Source organism: Malurus melanocephalus, unplaced genomic scaffold (assembly GCF_030028575.1).
Source record: "Malurus melanocephalus ecotype Western Australia unplaced genomic scaffold, MMel_1.1 scaffold_224, whole genome shotgun sequence".
Lineage (NCBI taxonomy): Eukaryota > Metazoa > Chordata > Aves > Passeriformes > Maluridae > Malurus > Malurus melanocephalus.
Window position 1 is genome coordinate 1,074,807 of NW_026623456.1, and position 23,742 is coordinate 1,098,548.

General features: G+C 48.0%; 1 protein-coding gene across 2 annotated transcripts in view; it reads right to left on the reverse strand.

The window, feature by feature from the left end:
• Nucleotides 1–971: 971 nt before the first annotated feature.
• KDM5B (lysine demethylase 5B) overlaps nt 972–23,742 on the reverse strand; it is a 56,081-nt gene continuing 33,310 nt past the window's right edge. The window contains exons 13-27 of one of the 2 annotated variants that reach the window (XM_057374375.1): nt 23,160–23,279; nt 21,574–21,768; nt 20,844–21,025; nt 19,987–20,111; nt 19,517–19,667; nt 15,499–15,613; nt 13,135–13,490; nt 11,925–12,063; nt 9,951–10,130; nt 8,989–9,147; nt 6,728–7,213; nt 4,772–4,883; nt 3,330–3,484; nt 2,568–2,669; nt 972–1,839 (exon numbers count right to left, since the gene is read on the reverse strand). In XM_057374375.1, coding sequence (XP_057230358.1) covers nt 1,702–1,839; nt 2,568–2,669; nt 3,330–3,484; nt 4,772–4,883; nt 6,728–7,213; nt 8,989–9,147; nt 9,951–10,130; nt 11,925–12,063; nt 13,135–13,490; nt 15,499–15,613; nt 19,517–19,667; nt 19,987–20,111; nt 20,844–21,025; nt 21,574–21,768; nt 23,160–23,279 — 2,715 coding nt within the window. In that variant the 3' untranslated portion in view covers nt 972–1,701. Of the gene's footprint in view, nt 1,840–2,342; nt 2,670–3,329; nt 3,485–4,771; nt 4,884–6,727; nt 7,214–8,988; nt 9,148–9,950; nt 10,131–11,924; nt 12,064–13,134; nt 13,491–15,498; nt 15,614–19,516; nt 19,668–19,986; nt 20,112–20,843; nt 21,026–21,573; nt 21,769–23,159; nt 23,280–23,742 lie in introns of both variants that reach the window. The other variant, XM_057374374.1, reaches the window with a different exon arrangement.

The window sequence follows — 23,742 nt, forward strand, 5'->3', positions numbered from 1 at the left end:
CCTCCACGTCACCATCAGCTACAGAAGCTCCAAGGCTCTAACCTACCCCAGTGACTCTTGAGCACTCCTGTCTGTGGGAAAAGGGGTTTAACCAGCAGGGAAAAAACTCACCAGCAGGGAAAAACTCACCAGCAAACTCCTCCTGCTGCAGCATGGAGGGAACACCAAGCCCACCATGGTTCTGGTGAGGACAAGCTACAGAGTGTTCTGCCTGACACAGAGATCTCCAGCCCTCCCAGCCGCCAGGGCTCCAGAAGCTGCACCTCTGGAAGCCCTTGGAGGCACATCCCTGGCCCCATTTCCAGCTGCGTCCTGCAGCAGCCACTGCTCTCCAAGGGGGTTCAGGTGCAGCCCCATGTGTGCAATGCCCTGCGAGCCTGAACACCCAACCCCTGGTGCCAGAGGTGCATTCACCACCCTGCGGTGCCGTGGCCATGGGCCCTGAGCAACCTCAGCAGAACCAGGACCAGGAGGCTTCTGGGCTAAACACAGGTGGAGGCAGCTGAAGGGAGCTGCCCACAGGCAGAGCTGCTGCTGTGGCCACCAGCCTGGGCTGGGCAGAGCAGGGAAGATCAGTGTGGCCACCAGCCCTGGCTCTGTGGCCACCAGCCCAGGCAGTGGGCGAAGGTCTCTCCTCTGTCACAGCTGGGCAGGGCTGGCAGGAGAAATTGCCCCACACCTTTGTCTCCTGTGTGAACCCTCCGTTCCTGCCCCTGCCAAGTCCCAAATTGTACCTTCAATTCTTCATGTGTGCAGCCTGCGAAGAATTTCAGCTTTGGAAAAGCTTTGCAAAACTCTTGGAAATTTTCTTCTTTTTGTTGTAACGTTTTGACCTCCCTCCTCCTTGCAAATCTGAAYGGACAGGAAACACCACAGCTTCTGCACTGTTTCTTTGGAAGGTGAATTTTTCTTGGCAAGAGAACCCATCAATGCAGTATGGATTCAGAAGGAAATAAAACTGCATTTCAAACTCTCTAAAAACACCAACATTTAATTTTATAACATAACCAGGGGTTTATTCCACAATATAAACTGCAACATTTGATACAAGCTACCCAAAAAAGGAGAAAGCCAAAATACAGCTGTGGCAATTACTTTACAGATTTTTTTTTTCCTGTCTTCTACATCACAGGGCCCTCAGTGACACTAGGATCTAACATTTGCTGTCTGTACATCAACCAATGCTAGAAGCAACACGCTGTTCAATTGTCATTCCAGTCACTGAAACCAGACATAGAAGTTATTGCTCAGATAAATAAACCTAGTCTACGAAAAACAAAGTGGAAAAAAACTAAAGTCTCCAAAGAGTTAACAGAGTAAACAGGGATTTCCTCAAAAGAGGATTATTGGAAAATTCATGGTGCAGGGGTTTTTTTGTTTTGTTTTTGCACCCAAACCAAGCTGAATTAAATACGCCGGTAAATCCCAGAGGTAACTGAATGCTGTACAATAAAGGTGCACGTGTCAAATGCCTTCCCAATTGGTGGAAACCCCTGCAAACAGTCAGCATTTCAAACCTCAACAACCACAAACAGATCAAGGGAAAATACAAAAGTGTCAAAAATTGTTTTGAGTTCTGGAAAATGATCCCATAAGGATAGAAGTAGCACCATTTGCAATCTGGTTCTTAAACCAGCCCCTGTGGCTTAACTGGAAAACTGGGAACCTTCTTTACTCAAGTCCTGAAGGGTTTGGGGGGTTTTATTTCCGCAGCTGGGCGTCCTTGCCGGCGCAGCTGGCGCAGATGTAATCCTCCTTCTCTGCCATCTCCGGGGAGATGCCCACGCACACCTGGTGGAACCACTGGTTGCAGCTGCCGTCACACTGGACCCAGTCGACCTGGTGAAGAGCAGACATGGGGATCAGAGCAGGGTCAGGCAGAGCCCCCCACACTGAGGCTCATCCCAGGGCTCCTGGTTTATTTACAGAGACATGTCCTGTATCCTGGCTGATGCTGGATGTTCACTGTGCTCCCTGCTCTCTGGGGCCGTGGGCAGGGCACACCCTCCCTTATCTCCCCATTGCTTTCCCACCTATCACAGATTCAGGCATCCCTATTTTCCAGCCTGGATGGGCCTGAGCAGAGCCCCAGGCACTGCCCCCACCCACACCTGCACCCTCAGAGCAGCCATGGACAGGGTATCTGCATAGCCCCACCTGCCCCTCCCCATTCCCTGCAGATGTTCTGATTSKACATGGCTGCTCCAGGGCAGGTGGRGCCAGTCCTGCCCAGCCCAGCTGCACAGACACTGCACTCATGAACGGCTTTCCTGCAGTCCAACAGTCCTGGGGCAGCTCCCTGTCCCAGATCCCAACACCACGGTGGCTCTGTCCCTCCTGACCTCATCCCCCTCGGGCTGGAGGCAGTTCACAGCTGGGCAGATGGCATCCTCATCCTCGGAGTCCTCCTGCTCCGAGAACGACGTGTCTGAGGGCAGCAAGTGGCTGTCGCTGGAGCGCTGCAGCTCCAGCAGCCGCTCCCGCTCTTTCTCCAGTTTGTTACTGCACAGATCCTTTGAGTGACTCAGTTTCAGTTTCTTCTTTTTGGGTGTTCTCATCTTTTTTACCCTTGCTCTCTTCTCGCCACAGAAGCTCTCCCTCTCGAAACGCCGCTTCAGTTTTCTCTCCATGTAGCTAAGCCCGTCCTTTTTCCCTCGGCAACACTCGTTCTGTGGGAAAGACATTTGGGCAAGGTTGGAAGTGTGCAACTAACACCCACTATCCTTTTATTCCATACCCTGATTTTAGGAACAGGTTTAAGTACTAGTGCAGTGTTTGACAGTGCTGCCTTTTCAGTAGCCTGGGATGTGTACGAGGAGCCAAGGACAGGGTCAGGCCTCAGGGACACAGTTCAGGGAGAAAACCACATCCCCATTTCTTGCCCCTGAGCCCACAGCTTCTGCAGCAGCTCCCTTGGAAAGCCTCAACACAGGACAAGTGTCAAGTGCTCAAGGCTAGAATGGGACCTGAAATAACCTGGGATAGTGGAAGGTGTCCCTGTCTACGGCAAGGGGTGGAACAGGATGAGCTTTAAGGTCCCTTCCAACCCAAACCAGTCTGGGATTCTGCAATTCTATAAAATCAGGACAAATATATTTGAAGTACAGAGACTGACCATAAACATATCTAAATTTCAAAAATGTACTAGGCCACAAATTGTATTCAATAATTTGTAACCAATTTATTATTAAGTTCTTGACTCCTTCTGAAGAAGGAAAATGTATTTTCATGGAAGTGCAGCCATGCACACAAACCCCTGAAAAGGCCATGGGCTGAGGCAGAGCCCTTCTCCAGCGTGCCCCAACTCAGTGCTGCAGTTGAACACTTACCTTCTCATTTGTGGCAGCGCTGGGTGACCTCTGCTCTGGCTGCTGGGCAGGGCTCTGCTTTGTGAACAGTGTCTGGTACAGCTCCTGGATCTCAGGCAARGACACCTGCAGCAGCTGGGCTTCCATCATCAGCTCGTCCAGCTCGGTGCTAATAACTGGTATGAAAGACAGGGAGACACAACAGCAACTCTTCAGTGGCAGCACTAACAAGAACTGCACAGATAATGAAAAATCTCTGGTAGCACAATAAAAAATAGCAAAAGACTTTAAATCTGGGACTGTATGAGCAAGTTCTTATCTGCTCCCTCTTGACTGCTCATTTTTACCAGYAAGGTTAAAAGGAAAGATAAAGGCTTGCACAGAAGTTTCTGCACTGTGGCTCAGCACCCTGCCATGCTCCYATTCCCTGCTGGTTCAAGGATGAGACATTGCCACCATTCCTGRCAACTTCTCCTACTTCTGGAGCTGCAGGAGTGTGACAACGCCCTCACTGCCTAACGAGTGGGTAAGATGGACACACTGAGTGAGATCTGTAAAGGAAGCCATGAGAGGAGAGGAAAGCTGAGAGGGTGAGCCTGGTGACAGGGTCCTGCTCTACAGTCACCACCTGCTGCTGCTACTAGCTCCAAATCTCATGGGCGACTCTGAAACACTGAAACACACCTTGGGAGGCCAAAATCTTTGTGTAAATAACAGTTTTTTAACACAGTACAACTTAAAATGTGAAAGATAAACCTGGCACTGCTTTGTTTGATGTGAACTGTAACGATCCCACTGAAAGGGCTCTTCTAACACCCGCATGGACCAAGCTGCACTGACATGAAGCTAAGTCTAGATTTGTGGCCCTGGAGCATTATGCATCAGGAGGGAAGAAATGATAAGAAACTTCTTTCACAATCATAAAATGATGCAATTCACAGCTAGTCCAACCCACTGAGCCTGAGGTGAGGATGGTCCAGAGCCTGTGCTGAGTGACCCCAGCAGAGCAGCCCCCAGGGCTGGGGCAGCTCCAGCCTCTGGCAGCTGGGCAGTTGTGCAGCAGCAAAGCTCCAGGATTCTTGTCCTATGGATTCAGTACACCATGGGCCMCAGCACCACATCCCTGCTGTTCCCATCCCCCCCTACCCTTCCAGTGGCCCCTCCCCTTTCCTTGTCCCTTCTGCAGCTCAGCTGGGGCCACAGCCTGTGGGGAGCTGGTCCTCTTGTCCCAAACCTCTTCATTACACATGGGAAAATTCTATCCTTGAGCAATGCACCCCTCAGYCAAAGCTGGACACTGAGCTCCAAAGCTGCTGAGGAGATGAAGAAACAACCAAACCTGTCACAAGCCTGCTCAGCCATCTCCTGGTGACCAGAACACCCTCCCTCCTCCACCAGACACAGAGGGGAAACAAGGAAAGAGGGTGGCAAAAAAACCCCAAAGCAAAGTGAAGATTACAAACCATGAAGTGGGATGCAGTACTGTCCTGTAGAGAATGGAGAATGCAAATAGATGGTTCTGTTATCCCAGTCATGAGGCATGGAGAATGACATTGCTCCAATTGTCTGGGACACCTAGAAAACAAAATGCAGATAGTTTCACCAATTGTGGAGTTTGAAGTGTGGAATAACTGAGGCAGGATCAATAATTGTTTCTCTTCCAGCTACTGAAATCTGGTGTGTTGCCGCCCAAAGGCTACAGCCCTGCCCTGCCTGGGCACCTGCACCAGCCAACCCTGCACTCCTGACACTGCCAGAGCATCTCACCAGGAGCTTTCCACAACACCCTCTGCCTCACTGACCCAAGAGCCTGGGCCCCCTGGAGAATATGGCTCTCCCCAGTTTCCACTGGTGCTCTCAAGGGAAGTTTTCAAACTCACCCAAATGCTCACTTTGGCCAGTGTCAAAGCAGCCCAACTCCAGTGGTTACTGGAAGAGTTTCTTGTGGGGGAGTGAGTGCTGAATGARCCCAGATGACAGGGAAAACAGAACTGGGACAGGACAGGCATAGTGAGACACTGGATTCACCAGCAAACCCCCTGCCATCCATGGAGGCTGCAGTTTCAGCTCACAGCTGTGCTGAGGGGGACCTGGCTCTGGCACACTGAGGGATATGGTTGGGTGCTCTCCCACCGAGCTTCCCAGGGACCCCTGAWTTGGGAAATGCAGTCACAAGGACCTGGGCCAGCTCTGCCCGACACACCCTGGTTTGGAAGGTTTCCTGACTTGAGGCCCAGACCCCTCAAAAATGGTTACATTGCTCTGGGTGGGAGGAACCTCACAGYTCCCTGATGAGCTAATAACATCATGCTAATAAAACAAAACTCACTGTTTCCATTTCGGGCCCAAACACCAATTTATATTCCCAAATTCTTAGCCAGTTCTTTTCAGCTACACATGTTGATTTAGCAAAAGAATACTTTCAAATCTAAATGGCCAGAAAAATTCTCTTAGATACCTAAAGACATTTTAATACTACATCTTGATTTGCCTGCTTGAAAGATTTGGTCACCACAAGCCATTGGCACAGCTGGGTGAATGAGAAACAGCTGCAACACCCCCTCAGGCATGTGTGGCATGTTTTGTGTTTTAACATAAATGAATGAGAAAACACAAACACAGTCTAACTGTAACTGGACTGGACTAATGTTTCAAATGCAAAAGCAACAGAGTACATTCCATTTTGGGGTGTTTCATGTTATTTATACTGCACAGAGCTTTGATTTCTGTTATTTTTCTGCATTTGTTATCTCAGGAAAGCTGTTTTAACTCCTTTCCTTCTTTACCTGTGCTTTTTACTGAAAGTTCTTCACTTAAAAAAGATAAACTCCCTCACTACCCCACCTGAAACAGCTGCCGTGGCTAAACGCAGCAGTATGAGAATATTCAGCTTGGGAGGTCTACTGGAAGTGAGGAGAAGCAGTAAAAGATGAAGACACTTAGTTGAAAACAACCTCATCTGAGGGCCAAGCTGGTAATGCCCAGAACAGTTTGTGCCTCTGTCAGAACTACTCTGTCAGTAATTCTCAACACTTATATTCTTCTACAAGTATTCGAATAGTTTTAAGGACCAATTGAATAGTGAGCACTCCAGAAACAATAACTCAGCAGCTCTGTCGTTAGTGGTGTCACAGCAGAACACAGGAGCTGGAGGAGGAGAGGGGAAACAGCTCTTTGGGAGGAACTGTTCCTGGCCTCCAGCAGAAGGAACAAAGCTGCTGCTGGGGCACACACACCCCCTGTCTGAGAGGCAYCGCAGGACCCCTGACAGCTGTAAAGCAGGACATAAACCCTCTGCCCCGTGGGCATTTGTAGGGAGCTACAGCTGGGACCCAAACCCAGGGCAGCATCACCCCCTGTCCTCACCAGTCCTGCACTCCCAACACCAGGGAGCCCAACCCAGCCCTGCCCAGCCTCACCTTGTTTGTCTCCGGCAGCTGGCCCGCCGAGGCTTGCCACCTGCTGGACAGTAATCCTGAGCCAACTTTGTCCTGGATGCGTTTTAGATTCCCTGAATACAACATTTGCTGCGCTCTGTGCTGCCAGTTCACAGTTCTCTCGATCATGTAGCGCAGGGCGTCCCCCTCGGGCAGCCGGACGCGGATGCGCTGCAAGGACGCCAGCAGCGGCAGGATCTTCTCCAGAGGCGGCTTCTGGGAGCGGTGGCARTGCGGGCACAGCCAGACGCGCGGAGCCTGCGCGGCGCCCGGCACCGGCACGCAGCCCGTGTGGAAGAAGCCCCTGCAGAGCTCACACTGGATCATGGGAGCGGCCGGCTCCTTCTGGCACACGCACACTTTGAGCTCAGCGTCCTCCTCGCCCGACAGCACCTTCACCTCGTTGGCTGCTCGCAGGGCACGCAGCGCCTCCATCTCCCGCAGCCGGGCTTCTCCCAGCGTGGCCATCTGAAAGGGAGCCAAGGCACCTCAGCCCCAAGGGAACACTGCTCCTCTCACACAGGCTGCCATCCGCACCAGCGCTTTGCGGACACACCAGCCCTTAGTGCTTTGAACGGGAATGGAGCAAGGATGGGGACGTGCAGTGGTGGGGATGGAGGGGCAGCACACRGGGCTTGGAGGGGCAGCAGTGGGGATGTGTAGCAGTCTGACTTCAATTCCCTTCCATTTTCTCATGAGGCCCTGAGATAAAAAGCTTATCCCTTTGTAAAAAAGAAAAAAAAAAAAAAAAGCTCCTAACCCCCTCTCTGTTCCAAGCTTTTGGGTTTTGTATTACAAAAACATGGTCTGCCTTCAAGCAGTTCAAATCCTGAAGTGCAAGTCTGGATTGCAGACACTGTTCTGTGAGTATGCCTCRCAGCAGTCTGACTGGATACTCAGAAAAGCTTCCTGGGCAGTTTTCACAAATGCAAATGTACTTCTGACCCCTACCTAGCACACAGTGCTCAGTGCTCAGCACCCTGACCTATGAACTTGGCCTGCTGTTCACAGTCCCCAGGCCAAGTTCAGGTGTACCCTGGATATGCTGTTTTCCCTCTCTGCAGATGCTCATGATCCTTTTTTCAGGGAGCTTTAGCATTAGCTCCTATAAAGARCTAATATATTTCAATTTCATAAAGGCTGTTCAAAACATCTGCAAATCATTAATTCTATGCATTTTTATTTATATAAACATACTGAAGAGGGTTTATAAATACATACAGTGGTTATTTCTCACATCATGCTTTTCAAGCATGATTCCTGGACTTAAATCAGCTCTGGAAAAATGAGACAGCTGTGTTCATCCTGGGCAGATATGGGACTGGGGCACAGCACACTGCAGTGTGCACACAAGTGCTGAGCCAGGCTGGGAGTGTCCAAGACTCACTGGGGGAAGGTTCTGGTTCCCCTCATGTGTCAAAAGCAAACCTTGCCACACCAAGTGACTTCCCCTTCCTGGATGCAGCCCCTGTGAGTGCCCTGGGTCTCCTTAGCCGGGGGTCACAGAGGGCCAGKTGTGACCCAGGGCCCAGCCTGTCCCCACAGCACAGCAGGGACATCRCGGGGACATGGCAGGGACAGCACTCCGGCTCTGGGGCTCAGACAAGAGAGGCCAACACCAAAGCACTGAGCGAACAAGTTTCCAGTAGTTGCCATATGTTAAAACTTGAATGTCCCACATTAAATTACATTCAAGCCTCACCCAGTGAGCCCCTGCTGCTCCTYGTTAGCCACAGCACATCATTACATGGTCTGCTGGAATGGAGCCCTTCCCCACCAGCAACTGAGTCTGCTCCACCCACAGCAGTGTTTTAGTGACTCCATAATGCATGAGGTTTTCTTTAATTATTTAGAGTTGTTTTTTTTAATTATAAATGGTGCTGGATTATTGTGTTCTTTGAAAAGATCAGACTTGGGCAAACCCTATCCCATGTTAAACCAGGTTTAGCTACGGTAGGAGAAAACAAGTCTCCATTTTTTGTTTTCCTGTGCTTTGCTCAGCTTCGGGTGCTGCCTGGCAAACTGTGAGGCTGCTTCATGAACAAAGCAGTACATGTTGTTTCTACTGAAAGCGATTTTGGGAAGTCTGAAGCAAGCACAGAAAAGTGCAGTCCCAGAAGTCCTTCTACAGAGCAGCACAGCAAGAAGAGCATGGAAGCCACACTCCTGCACAGGAAGCAAACAGAAACAAGGATTCAAGCAGCTCAGAAGAAAGTCCAGTTAGGAATGCTTTGACCACGTACCGCTGATGCCGTGTCCTTGCTCTCAGAGAGCGCCCGCTCCAGGTCGCTCAGTGTCTCCAGCTTAGTGCTTTTCTTCTTGCCACTCGGCACTGGCTCCTTCAGCTTCTTCTGCTTCCTCTTCAGACTGAGCATTCCGATGTCACACCAGGGACACAACACCTGAGGGACAGAACAGCAGTGTCCCACCTGCAGCAGTGTTACACCTGCACTGTTCCTAACGCACCTTCCTGCCTGGACATGGCCAAAGTCAACTGGTGAGAAGTGGGATTTCTGCAGTTATTGCATCAAAGATGTGAGGGATTAGGATGAGGTTATCTGGAAGGCTGGAACTTCAGTTTTGTAAAATGGCCAGACCCAAACAACCCCTGTGTTTACCCAGACTGCTGGTACAGAGGAACAGCCAATACACTGACCAGCCTCCACGGGACTGGAACTGCAAACCCTGGAAAAAGAGCACAAATTCCAGGGGCTGCCCTGCATTCCTGTCTGTCCCAATGGGAGAGGGCTCAGGGGGCCTCAGTGCAGAGTGCCCATTGCTCAAAGACTGCAGGGATGACACCCCCACAGCCACAGCTCCAGAGGGACAGCAGACACAGTCCCAGCCTCACCCCTGGCACACCTGAACCCGAGGAGGGTGAAGCAGGTAGGAACCTGCTCACCTGCAGCCTGACCCAAAGTACTGGAGTTAATCCAGTGCCACAGGTTTGTCAGTATTGCCATATTCTTATGGAAAATGTTAGACACTGGCACTGCCTGCTYGTACCTAAATTTTAAGCATTTTAAAAGTTTAAAACTATAATTAAAAGTATAGGTCACTAATGAAAGTTGTTAATAAGCAGGTCTGTAACCCTAAAGCAATTCTGCAGATACACATAGTATTTGCTGCTCCTTCCTGAGCTCACACAAACTCTGTGTGCCTGTGCCACGAGTGACCAGGCTGATCCCCAATCCACGGCTCTTACCTCCAGAAGGGAGTATGGAGAGTTCTCACACAGGAACGTGTTTGCTGCACACTCCTTCCACGCCTGCACCTCAGCCACCAGGGCCTCCAGCCTGGGCAGGTAATCCAGGTGCACTGGGATGGACCGACCCCTGGTGACCAGYTCTGCCAGCGTGTCCAGCACGGGTACACGGCCCCCAACCTGCCAGGATGGAAATGAGGAAATGCTGGATCCACACAAGACTCAGCGCTGGCCAAGTCACAGCAGTCACTCAAGGAAYTGAGGGTAGAGCATGTAAAACCAAATTTAATACTCCGACAGCTCAGTGACCTGCACTGTCAGTCCAACATTTGTGGTGCTTGTGCACTCAGTCATCGACTACCCAGACAAAACTACCAACACATTTTGGGGGCTAGCAAGGAAGAATACCTTTGCCAAGTGATCCTTTGAAAAGAAAACAGAACAAAACTAGAGACTTCCAGCAATATAAGCAGCCTCCCAATCTCATGCTCTGCAGAAAATCACAGCAGAAAATCAAACTAATTCTGAAATAATGAAACCATAGAGTTATTAACACTGGAAGAAGATGATTAATTTCAGCCATTAATCCAGCATTGCCAAGGCCACCACTAAACCATATCCCCAAATGCCACATTAACATACCTTTTAAATCCCTCCAGGGATGGCAACTCTACCCTGGGCAGGCTGTGCCAGGGCCTGACCATTCCTTTCAGTAAGGAATTTTCCCCAATATCCCACCTGAACCTCCCAGGTGCACCTTGAGGCAGTTTCCTCTAATCCTGTCCCTTGCTCCCTGGGAGAAAACCCCAATTCCCCTGGCTCCCTCCTCCTTTCAGGTACTGCAGGGAGCCACAGCATCAGAAAACAAATCTACTCCAGAACGTGCCAGGCCAGGGGTGAGAACCACCTCCAGTATCTCATGAGCCACTCAGAGCAAGCTCCAGCCATTCCCTTTGCACCCCTTTGGTACCCTTGGGCAGTGCAGGTACCACACACCCAGAAGTAATGCAGCACCAAGAGGTAATTCCAGAGGAAATTTCTGGAACAGGCAGCAATGTGAGAGAACTATTCACCAAAACGACCTCAACACCTCAAGCAACTTCCAAATCCTAATACCAAGAACTAACTGCAAGTTACAGCAACTGCAGCCACTTAACAAAACCTTCACTGAACCAAAGCAAAAATTCTTGGCACAGACAGAACTAGTTTTCCATATTCAGGAGGCAGAATTTCAGAGTCCAGACCAAGGAATTAGCAAATGCCAAGAAAACAAATCACTCAAGTCCTTTCAAGACAGCCTTCAAATGAAAGCCAGTATTACATAAATTTTATTCCTTCAAAATACTTAAGTCCAGGAAAATTAGATTTTTATATAAAGCTCGAAAGAAGATTTTATTAAAAGCCCAATTCAGGCCAGAGGGCCCTGAAAACACCCCTAAGTTAGATCAGAGTTAACTTTATACAAAAAAAAGTAGATAAATGAGAATATTTGGCAACTTATAGCAAAATATGAAATCAGGGCTATCCCAGTGTCACCTGGCCTGATCTGGGCAAACCCACTGACCCCTGGCTTGAGCACTTGCAAGGCTGAGCCAGGAACTACTTCTGTATCACCAGACTGCACCTCAGTGTGGCACAGAAAAATGTGATCAACAGGGAGCTGTTACCGAGCAACTGAGCASAAGTGACCTTAAGGTAAAGTTCCTTAATGCAGTAATGTTTCAACTTTAGATTTCTGCTCAGAGATGTTTTATAGATTTTACTGCAGGCAGGCAGTTGCAAAGGTGAAGGAACACAGATCAGAAACAGAAGTGAGAGTCACGGCAGTGAGGGCAGCTGCTCCGTGGCTGAGGTCACATGTCCCAGCCCGGGTGCTCCCAGTCAGTGCCTCACTGGAGCCCCAAAGCACAAAAAGGGTGGCTCTGGTGACCTGGGCAGGGTCACTGTCCCTCCCCAGCAGCCAGGCTCACGTACCTGCAGAGCCTCCACCTCCTGCAGCCAGTCCTTAGCCTTCTGCACAGCATCCTTCAGCGCTGCTCCATTCGGGAGGTAGGCTGGGATCTCCTCCAGCTCCTTCACTGCTGCTGCCAGGCTGCTCAGGGACTGCCGGGGCCTGGGGGAACACAAGAGCCCACATGGGGGATGCAGCTTACAGGGGCTCTTGCACTCACCTGGGTTATCAAAATTGGAGGGATACACCAAATAATGGTGTTATGTCCAGCACTGGTCACACCCAGCAGAGTAGGGGTGTGAGGAGCAGGGAGGTTCAGGAATGTCTGTTTGCTTACTCTAGACTTTCACTAGAAATATTCTCACATTTGGACTTAAGAAAGATTTACCTTTTATTAACTTTTAAATGACAAACACCCACCAAACCCCAGACCAGAACCAGYTGAGAGATTCTGCATTAGAAGATTAAAACCCTCCCTGAAAATTGGCTTTTCTATATTTCCCAGTTTGATTCTGAGGTTTTAGAGAAGTACAAACATAACAGAGCTCCCTATCAAGTGTTAAACCCCAGCTTAGTCAGTTCTGTGCTATACCAGGTTATTTTAAAACATTGTGGTTAATAGTGGGTGAGACACACTCCAATATCCCAAGTATGACAAAATTTAAAAAACCAGAAGGAATCTTGAGGGAAGAAACCTGGCACAGAAGTTCCTAAACTTTTAAGTACACTGTGCTCTCCTGTTTTACTTTATAAATCAGAAGGTAAAAACAGTAAGAAAACTTTTCTTAGTAAGGATGTATCTGGCTTACTTCCTTCTTCCCAACACAACTGATCAGGAAAAATCTCCTTGTTAATTAGAAAGGGTCCTACATGGACCTCTATGGCACCACGAAAGTTTACCCACTGGTGGTACCTATATGAGCTCAGCCTGACACCAGGAAGAGGGAAAGAAGGTGGAAAAGAAGGAAGAGGCATCTTAAACCCCTTCTTAAACCCCTTCCCTGTGGAAAAAGGAGAATTTTTACGAGATGGCTGAGCAACAAAAAAAATAGCAAGGCAGCCCCGACACCTGAAATGGCTCCATCCCTCATTCCCCTCCTGCAGCCCTGTCCCTTGTGGCTGGGACAAGCTTTACCTTCATGCTGGGAATGGGATGAACAAAGGGAGTCAGGGCATTTCCATCTGAAGCAGCTCACGGGAGCTACAAACTCCAGCACTGAGATTCAACTCTACCTGGCCTTGATCAGGTTCCTGGCTTTGTCATCCCAGTGCTCAGACACGGTGAGGAGCTCCTGCAGTTTCGCCATGGCCTTCTCCACGGCTGGGTAGGGGGCGAGCCCCACGCCCGAGTCTATGAGGCGCCTCATGTCATCGAGTGTGAGGGAGCCATGCTCGGAGCAGGCCAGCTGCACGTCCTCCAGCCAGCGCGCCTGCTCCAGCCGCGTGCGCAGCTCCGCCAGCTGCGGCAGGTCCACGTCGAAATCAAAGCTGACGTCCAGCAGCTCCTGCAGCTCCGCGGCGCTGGGCATCTCTTCAGAAAGGAGCTTCTGGCTCTGCTGTTGGAAAGCTTCCACACGGTCAAGGAGATCCTGAAACACACAAATGCAATGATGAATCAGACAGAAGTCCTCTGCCGAGTCACTTAATTGTGGAAATGACAAAGTTATTGTCAAATGATGATAATGACAAAGCCTGGCAGCGCAGGCTCCTGGCAAACCCCCACTGCAATGCACACAGTGGCAAATCATCCCGAGGGCTGCAATGCTACAATGGTGTCTTCAACACTCCGTGGTGAACCAGCACCTCCTCATATGTAAAGTGGCCRCAAGCCTGAGTATCCCAGCACAAGGCAATTCCAGTCCTAGATGTGTCAGAAAGAGGGCTTGGAAGAACAGAAAGGATGTCAAGGGAAATGGAGTGCTCATGGGTGCTGATGTCTGGCTTTGTTTTGGAATGGTTCAGGWGGCTGASGAAMAGCAAGGTGAGGATTAGGAACACTYTGAAAAACACTGGGAAGGGCACAGAGGCTCTGGGGTTCATCTCTGCTGCACTGGTAAGGCTTTTGAGCGGCACCCCATAAGTGCCAGTGAGCCACAGGCATTTTACTCTCTCATGAAGGGCAGCACCTTYTCTCTCTCCATGCACTCAGCAGCTCATTGCCCCAAAAGGTATCTCTGGGATTGTTTGCACTTTCCCCAGGATAAAGGACAGTCATCCAGAGCATCCCACTGTGAAGGCTGGGAATATTCTGTACGGAGCAACCTGCCCAATACTCCCAGTACTGCCTGAAATGCTGTTCCTGCAGGAAGTTCCTCCCTCACAGCTGACACCTTGGCATTTTGCCAGMAAGGCTGTTTCCCAGGGTAGGGAACCTCCCCCAACATGGAATAAAACCTTTTTTAGAGAGAGACTGAATAGTRAACCCTTCTTCAGTAATGTTGGTCATTTATATTAACAGCCTAATTTGCACGACTAYACATAATTGAGGCTTGTTGAGAATGATACAAAGGAACACCCTGACCATATGTGTTTGTTACTTCCCTTCTCAGGAATGCCAGATGGAGAGGAACTGTTTGCATGTCTAGCATTTCCAAATTTCTGCTTTTCAACCAGCAAGAAAACTTCACAGCTTCAGTGCTATAAACAAATAACTGTAAATAGGACTGTATCAAATCTGATCCACACACTGCAGGGCTGATAAAGCTTCCAAAGCAGCACTCAAAGCTGAGCTGAACTGGTTTATTCCCATTCATTTACATGGCGCCATGTGGTGTCTCAGTGTTAGGTGGATACTTGAGGAACAGTTCAAGAGCTGGACATGGCATCTCCTGGTTTCAAGTGTCACAAAAAGCAAAGCCGTGCTCCTTTAAGATAGGAACTGCAGCTGCACAGAATCTGCACTTTTTTTTTTTTTTTAATTGCCCCTCAGTGTGATATGGAGCATTTTGGCAAATTCTGAAAAAAAAAAATTTTGAATTACTTTCCATTTGCCTGAGGGCTGATCATCTGGGGAGCACAGAACCAGCACTAGCTGGTAGTAGTGGGAAACACAGTGACCTGRCTCTTGTCAGCAGCAAGAATTCTCTCAGAGAGAGAATTTGAGCAGCCTGGGCTGGGTTTGGCTGCAGTTTTATCTGTGGGGTTTCCTGGAATGTGGGCTGAAAGCATGAAGAGGGATCTAATTACAAGACTGAGAAAGCTGATTCTGGATTTACAAAGAAGGAAAGTGGAAAGAATGAGAGAGTTGCTGTCCCTCAGAGCACTGGGGAGTTTGAATGCTCTCACATYAACCTGGCTTTACTTGTAAGAGCAGACCAGTTATCTGAACCCAGACTTTTAACCTGTAGTTACTCAGGTCATCCTGCTGCTCTCCTGCAATCCTTTATACAACATGAATGGTTTGATTTGTCTGTGTAGGATTATACTCTGCTGACCATGAACAGCGACCAGTCAGAGTTCCTTTCCTCAGCATCCCATGTGCACAAGCCACCCCAGGCTGCCAATGCCCAGGAATAATTCCTGGAGCAAACAGCGAGGTGGGAGATGAATGCAGTGCARGGCTCTCACTGTTCTCTTGTCAAGGTTTTCCCAGGTTACCTTCAGCAGTGGTGTCTGGCTGAGGACACAGGGCAGGGCATAGAGCTGCCTCACAAACAGCCGCAGCTCGTTCACAGTCAGCTGGTTCTGGCACTTCCCTCCCCCAGAGCGGTACCTGCAACGACATCATTCAGCTTTCTTGGTTATCACTGAAAAAAACAAAAAGCAAAACTCTGAACTTCGAGGGCAGGTTGGACAGGCCTTGGAACAACCTGGTCTAGTGGAAAGTGTCCCTGCAGGGAGCGGAATGAGATGAGCTTTAGGGTCCGTTCGCACCCAAACCACTCTGTGATTTTTTATTCCCTGACAATCCGCACTCATGATTTTGTGTCAGTCAGGCCCTTCTCAGGAATAACAGAATATTCACACTCACCCAAGCAGCCCAGGGCTCACACATGTGGGGGAACCTCAGTCTGCCATTGCAGACCCAGCTATTGTTGAAACACTCTTTCATATTAAACAGGATTCTGGAACAACTACCCAGGCTTGGAAGGACACTGGTTATTATGGAATAAAATTAGGCTTTTTTTCCCAGAACACAAAGCAACTGCAGATAAACTATTCAGTTATGTTGCAACAGCTATTGTAGTCAGCTCTGCTCATGCCCACACCAAAAGAGAACAAATCCCAATTCTGAATGGGTTTTATATTGACAGGTCGTGTAGGCACTTCTGAAAAATCCTCTCTACACTGAAATCAGCATTTTTATTTTTATCTAAAAGCTTTGCACCAAATGAGTGGCTTATAAGTGTTAACAAATTGCCCAATATTAAAAACCTCTCCAAATTCAAGCCAATATTAATGAGGTCGGAGAACCCTGAACAGAAAAGGAGAGAGATCCCTTACAATGCTGGCTCCAATTGAATCCACAGTGTGTTATTTATACAAAAGAGGAGAACARCCCAGCAGGATATGCCAGCATGACTGCAATGTGAACACTATAAAATAAATTTTAATTTACCACTCTGTGTTAAAAATAGGCATCTTTAACGGATACACAGGATCACATTGGGAGTTCCAAACCCCACAGTCAGCTGAACAATAAAATGAATTCAAAGCCTCAGGTACAACACAGGTTTCTTTCAGACTGTTTTGTTCTACTGGTTTTTGTGAAAGCTCTACAGTATCTTCTAAGAAAAGGCACAAGTTTTTAAATACATAAATATTTAGGTACATATACATACACACATCAGAATGGCAAAACTGACTGTCACATGATGTTTTTGAACACCAGAAAGAAAAACACCAGCCTAAGAAAAAGCATTGACAGAAGCTAAGTCCATGTCCATCCAGGGTTATTAATCACAAAGGTCTCCCAGCACAAGGTCTCTAAGGACAGTACAGGTTTCAGGAGATCTAGAGAAGGAAAGGGATAGACAGGGAAACATGGCAGCAGGACAGGAACTCTACTCCCTTCCAGTGTCAGGAGAATGAGGGCCACGCTATGTTCTGACCCCACTGAGATGTTCACAGAACATCCCCCAACCAGCATCTGTGAGGGTTCCATCCCCCAGCACCCAGAGGAAATGGGGAGTACAGACCATTTGCATCTCTTCAGGTACTGCAGAGAAGCTGGTGAGCAGGACTCACAGGATTTACCATGATTTATTACCGTCTTCTCCCCATGAACTGCTGTATTTGCTGTACTAGAGGAGATCTTCCAGTGTCACTGACTGCCGTGACTAACAGGGACAGCCTTCCCAAGGGAGACAAGGCTCCTGCATGATTCTTCCAAACTCTGAATCAGACCAAAATGCTCAGTCCATAATGGAAAAATTGCCAAAAGCACAAGCCAAATTTTAGGCAGAATGCACAATCCTTCCTAACCAACACCTGGCACTCGGCATGATGGAGGTTTTCCAGCATCCTGCAGATGTGAGCTTCACAGGCAGATGAGCCTGCATGTGATGTAACATGTATTAAGATTCTAAGCAGATAATTCTCCTCTTGGTATCATCCTTCCTAAGTTATGAGCATTCCCCAATTCAATCTTTTAAGAAAAARGAAATCAAGTAACATGGGTTTTAAAACTCTTAACAATTATCAAGATATAAAATTGGACTTTTTTCAGAAATATGTAGAAAAAAAAAGAGCCAAGAAATGGTGAGAGAAGTACTAAAACCTCTCCTACAACATATGAAAATCTCAATCCAAGCGCTGCCTGGATATCCTGTAGAGCCAGCAGCCCAGCATCTATTACCCATCCCAGTCTGGGATGCTGCAGGAGCTGGCAGGCCTAGCTGTGAGGAAGGCTGAGAGCCTCCCATGGTGACAAAAGAACAGGCCTAGTCAAGAAGATGAAGATAAAAAATGCTTCCAGCTCTCCCCAGGCCAAAGTCAGGGACACATTCAGTGCAGGAAGGACCCTCTGGCACAGAGAAGCTGGCAAGGGCCTGCCTGCTGCTCCCAGTTCAGCACTGGGAGACCTAAACAAGTACCAAGGATGGGAGAACACAGACAGGGGATGCCAAGAGAGATGGCCCAACACCAGATGAAGGAGGAGATCAGAAGTGGACAAGTCCTTTGACAGTGGTGCCAGAAATCTCTGGGCTGGAAATCCTCTATCTGGCAGAAGTCACACCTGTGGGAGTGCTGAATTTCTCATTCCCTGCTGCAGTATTTTTACKTGGCTGTGACAGAGGCTTCACCCTCGTGTGTGTGCAAGACAGCAAAGGCAAATTTTTATCAYGTTCCTACTACAAAGGCTTATATAGAGATCACCAGGAAGGAAAACAAGAATCATGTCTTGGTATGACAGCAGAACATTCTACCCTCAAAATCCTTCCAAACCAGTTTTTAAAGTACTGCAAGAACACAGGAGTGATGAGCTACACGACTCCTTCCAAGGCAGGTGACATGTAGGAACCACACACGTGCAGCTCCACCAGCACAAAAAGCAACTTGCTCCAATAAACATCACATTGTTCAGAGCAGCAGAAATGGGTAGAATTCCCCAGATGGGACAAATAATAATCCATTTTTTTCTGAATACTTCACACTTAAGATTGCCAGACATGGGCAATACTGTCCTCCACATACATAAACCCAACATTTTCTCAGAAACCACGATCCTCCAAGGCTCAGTGTGCCTATGGTAAGTCTGGGTGCCCTGGTCAATGGATTTAAACTGACAGAGGGCAGAGTTAGATGGGTTATTGGGAAGAAATATATTGTGAGGGTGGGGAGGCCCTGGCACAGGGTGCCCARAGAAGCTGTGGCTGCCCCATCCCTGGAAGCATCCAAGGCCAGGTTGGACAGGGCTTGGAGCACCCTGGGATAGTKGAAGGTGTCCCTGCCCATGGCAGCAGGTGGAACAGGATGAGTTTTAAGGTCCCTTCCAATCCAGACCGGTCTGGGTGAAGAATGACACAACACAAGTTGGTAATTTGTGAATCCTGAGTAAAAGGCTCTTATATCAATACAGAAGGCCTTGGCCTTCTGTTCTTCTGGCTCTTTTCAACTCATTTCAGACACAGAGAGACAGCATGACAAGGCAGGCAGCTCACAAAGGATGTATTGCCGAAACACTGCCCTACCTTCAAATCCCCAGAGCAAATAACCTGTCTACAATATTCAATGCAAAGAGCAGGTATTTTTTCAGAGCTCTCATACAACACTCCCACCAGCAGTAGCTCAGGGAGTTAGGGCACTTCATTTTTCCACAACACAAAGGGAAATGAATACAACACCTGCACTATGGACAGTGGCCACAGCACAGAGGCAAGTGGACTGTATCTTGCAGCATGTTACTCTGTCTGGAYGTATCATAGCTTTTTTTTCTTTTCAGGGAACACTGGAATGAATTTAGAGTAACTATCCAATGGAAGGAGATTTGAATATTCAGGATGTTTAACTTATCATATGCAGTAAAGATGAATCGCCCTGCGAAAGATGGCTCTGGTGAGGAAATACAGATTCTTTCAATTTTTAACTCTTGAAGAGCMTTAGCACCCATCATTGGCCACTGACATCCATCTCTGGTGCCCCAATTTTGCTGCAGACATAGAGTGGCACATACCTGGTCTGTCTCTTGCCATTGAGCAGCTGCTGGGCCACCGAGGCACATTTGTCCGCGTCCTGCGTCACCAGCCGGAGGTGGCGCAGCAGGTCGTTGTCTGGGAACTTTTTCATTTCTGATTCTTCTATCAAAGCCTTAAAACTGATGAGACCTGTTGGGAAAGATATTAAGTTAAGAAGTCTCCCTTTGTGATAGATTTTCCATGATAAGGCTTAGAAATACAACACATTAAATGTATTTCTATTTCTACTTCAGATATATTTTGTGTCAAAGTGATTTACAGGCTTGTCACAGAGACAGCTTAGCATCATTTCTGGGACTGTAACAGCTTAAATATTTACTTTAAAACATGAAGTGATAAATGACTTTTGATTGTCACATAACAAAAAAGTTGCTACTGTCTGGGAACTAAAAACTGAAAAAGCAGCCCTTGTAAATGATGTGCTACAGGCAGCAGGTAAGATCCTCACTTTTTTTGTTGTTGATCTTTGCCTCCAGGGCCTCGTTGACRTTGGAAGCCCACTCATTGTAGGACTCGGCGCGCATCTTCAGCGCGTTCATCATGGGGTACAGCTCCTCCAGGGTGTAGCGGTACCTGTGGGCAGCACAAAACTCAAACTTCCAGCAACACTGGGGGAGCAGAAGGGTGGGAGGTGGGGCACCAAGAGGAGGAGCCAGGTTGGACGGGACTTGGAGCAACCTGGACTGGTGGAAGGTGTCCCTGCACATTGCATGGATGGGATGAGATGTGCCTTAAGGCCCCTTCCAGCCCAAAACATTTCTGGGATGTGTTGGTCCATATAACAGAGAAATGAGCTTCTGTGCACTCACAGTTACACAATTAGGACCTTACAGGGACACCGTGTTCCTTTTGAGATAATTTCAGTGTTGCAATTGCTTTAAAAAGCAATTTCTACAGGACAATTAAGGAATTGTGAAACTGTCTTAGAGCAACTGTCTTACATTCATGTAAGACAAAGATGTACTAAACAGCACAGGAAAGTTGACAACAGGAAGGAAAGCTCCAAAAAGCAAAACAATACTGCTTGGCAAGGACTGGATCTAAGGGACAATGACCTTGTTGCTATAAATAAAAATGCAAAGTAACTTAGCCAGCAATTTTTGCCATTATAGAGCAAGAAGAGCTGAATGCTGAAGAGGCTTTGTGTGTGAGCAAAAAACAGCCCCRTTGTTGCAGCGGCATTGGATTTGCAAAGGACTGAAACACAGACCAGCCCCACTGGCAGCAGAGATTACCAAGTCACAGTATCCACAGAGGCAATACTATCTCCAGATCATGATGCTAGTTACTACCTCAAAAGCTTACCCCAGTTTGTATTTGTAGGTGGGACAGGAGCAGAGGTCCTCAATGTGATACAAGCACACCAACAATCCAGGTTTGCAGGGACAATAAACTGCTGACATGAAGCAGGTGGTTTTACACTTCAGGCACTGTCGCTCATCATCAGGGAACAGCTCAAACGTCACCCTCTCCGAGTCGGTCACTCCCTGCAAGAGAGAGTTACATCAGAGCCTAATAAAGATGTGGCTGTTATAAAGAGGTGGCTATTCCAATCTAAAATATCAGAAGGTAAATTTATCAAAAGGATAATGAAGCTTAGATGTAAAATATTAAACCCAGGTACACAGAAGTCTTGGTTAATGAAAAATCATCATTTTCTGACCAAAYTACTGAAAGTACAAATATTACCTTAAAAGTGACATTCTGAATAGCATTGAAGAGCAGGTACTAAAATAAGGTGCATGATCAACGATTCTTTACCCAGGTGGTCCTCTGAAATTCACAACTTAGGAAGGGACCACGTACTTCTAAGCCTCTGACACCTCTTACAAGAATCAGCATGTTCTCACATCACTGTTTCAACTGTTATCTCATTGATTATAATGTATTCTATCACTGGAAGTGTTCCAAAACCAGGCTGGATAGGGCTGGGAACAACCCAGTCTAGTGGAAGGTGCCCCTGGCCATGGCAGGTGATGGAACGAGGTGAGCTTTAAAGTCCCTTCCCATCCAACCATAGTTTCCTACAACTCACCAGTTTATCAACCTTCTCACGCAACCTCTTCTCCTCTTCAATCATAATAGCCATGTCTTTCTGGACTGTAGATGCCACCACAACATCCAGGACATCTGCTTTGGAAGCCATTTTACAGATCATCTCATCGTGGGAGAAGACGCAGTAGCGGTTGAGCAGCCGGTAATGCTCCACGCACTGCCGGCCCAGGGGCAGCTGTGGGGCAGACAAGGGAGTGCATTTGGGAAATGACAGCAAAGTACTAACTCAGCATGCTACAAACCAAAAACTGCCCCAAGGAAAGGCCAGGATAAATCCTTCTAGCAACAATAYTCATATTTCAGAGTGTAAAACTAGAGATATCAAGATCCCAAGTTGTGCACACCGGGAATGCTCACAGCTCTTTCCCAGTGGATTTGGGGGGTGTGAGCTATGCAGCTGTGGGAGGTGCCCTCTCCTGTAGAGGTTGTAATTAAGAGCTACTTAATCGCAAACCTCAGTGGGAAGCATCAAAAGGACAAGTACATAAACCTGGCCTGTTCCCACCACTGGAGGGATGCCCCATCCCAAGCAGGTGCAGGGCACTCTACACGAACCACRCTGCAGCAAGAGAAACTGCTGASTGGGGTAGCCCTGATRTCCCTAACTGGMTGCAGGCAGAGCACACAGCTCATCYTGAGCTAGGCAGGTCACTCAGCTGTTTTCAGGCCAGGCAAACAGTGATGCTCAGGATGCAAAGAGTTGTTTGGTCCAGTGTGAAACTCACAGAAGGACAAGAGGAAAAACCAAACAACGGACAAAGAGTCTTTGTGAGATCAGACAGCACTGTGTGTCTGAGTCAATTCCTGTGAAGGTAAAACGACTTGTAACTTTGGAGCAACTGTCCTCAATTTGTGTTTATTTTATTCAAAACAAAGAACTTATTCAATTACTCTGACCTAATAATTGCAATGAGTGCCCATCTCTGCTGTTCCAGTGAGCTGAGTAGYCCAGAAGCTTACTGGGAATGATACACTGCTCTGCAACTTCARAATTTTCTGCTCTCTTCTCATTAAGGTTTTCTTCCCTAAAACCTAGAGCACCTCTGCTATGTAGCATGAAATGCAATTTCTATTTTTTTTTCCTACAAGAGGGCTATCAATGTCTTTAGCTGTTATTAATGTGTGTTACATGTATCATCTGATTTTATCAGAGASGCTAAAGCAGAAAAGACATCCAAGCTGGATTTGCTTTCCAGCTGCAGAAAGCACCTTTTAGAGAATTCCCAGTGCAATAAACTGGAAAATTTCATTCCAGCTTCTGAATTGAAATGGAATTTGGGGACACAAAAAGGAGCAAACTCCAGCAGTGCTGATGCATAGCATACTCCAGGCATGCATGGGACTGTGCCTCCCCCCTGCTGCAAAAGCCACATCAACCCTGATGCTTATTTCTAAAGTCCCCTGTCCAGTGCACAACAAACCCCTCCAGCAAACACCATGCTGACAGTAATAGGCTCCTTCTATCATTGGCCTAGCTCTGTGCATGAGCAATAAATCAGAGCTGTACACCAGCTAGGGAACAGCTTTGGAACTGCTCATTTAGAGAAAAACTGGTTTGGAACCCACCCAGTCGACGGTGCARAAGTTCACAGCTTCAGCAAAGTTGAAGCCCTGGTTGAAGCCGCTGTGGTAAGCTCTGGGAAAGGTGATCACAAACTCCCCAGCACACTGGTTGGTCCGGTACACCTGGGGGGATAGAGRCCAGCATCAGCTCACACCCACACACAGCTGGGGGCTGCAAGGGAAACACGGATTTCCAATTCCCAGTAACTTCTGTGAGGACTGTTGAGATTTTTAAACCATCTGCCCAAGAATGACAACTGGCAGTTATAAGGTGCCATGTAAAACCCCGGAAAGCCAAAGGTTCCACTCAGCCACACCCCATTCAGAACAGTTGTAGGTTGGCTGCCTGGGCCTGGTGTTCCTCACACCTCAGGGCTAGGGTCAGCACAAATCCAGCTCTCTCAATGTGCAGCTGAAGGGAAAGAGAAATTGGGAACCTTAAAGTTCATATTTTGTTCATCTAAGACTGCTGGGGCTATACAGTCAGCATGAAAGCAGGTAGGTCTTCCTGCAYCCTTCCATTTTGGAGGCTACTAAAGCATAGGAAACACCACAAATTTTCCTACTTTTTCCAGATTTTCCTTCA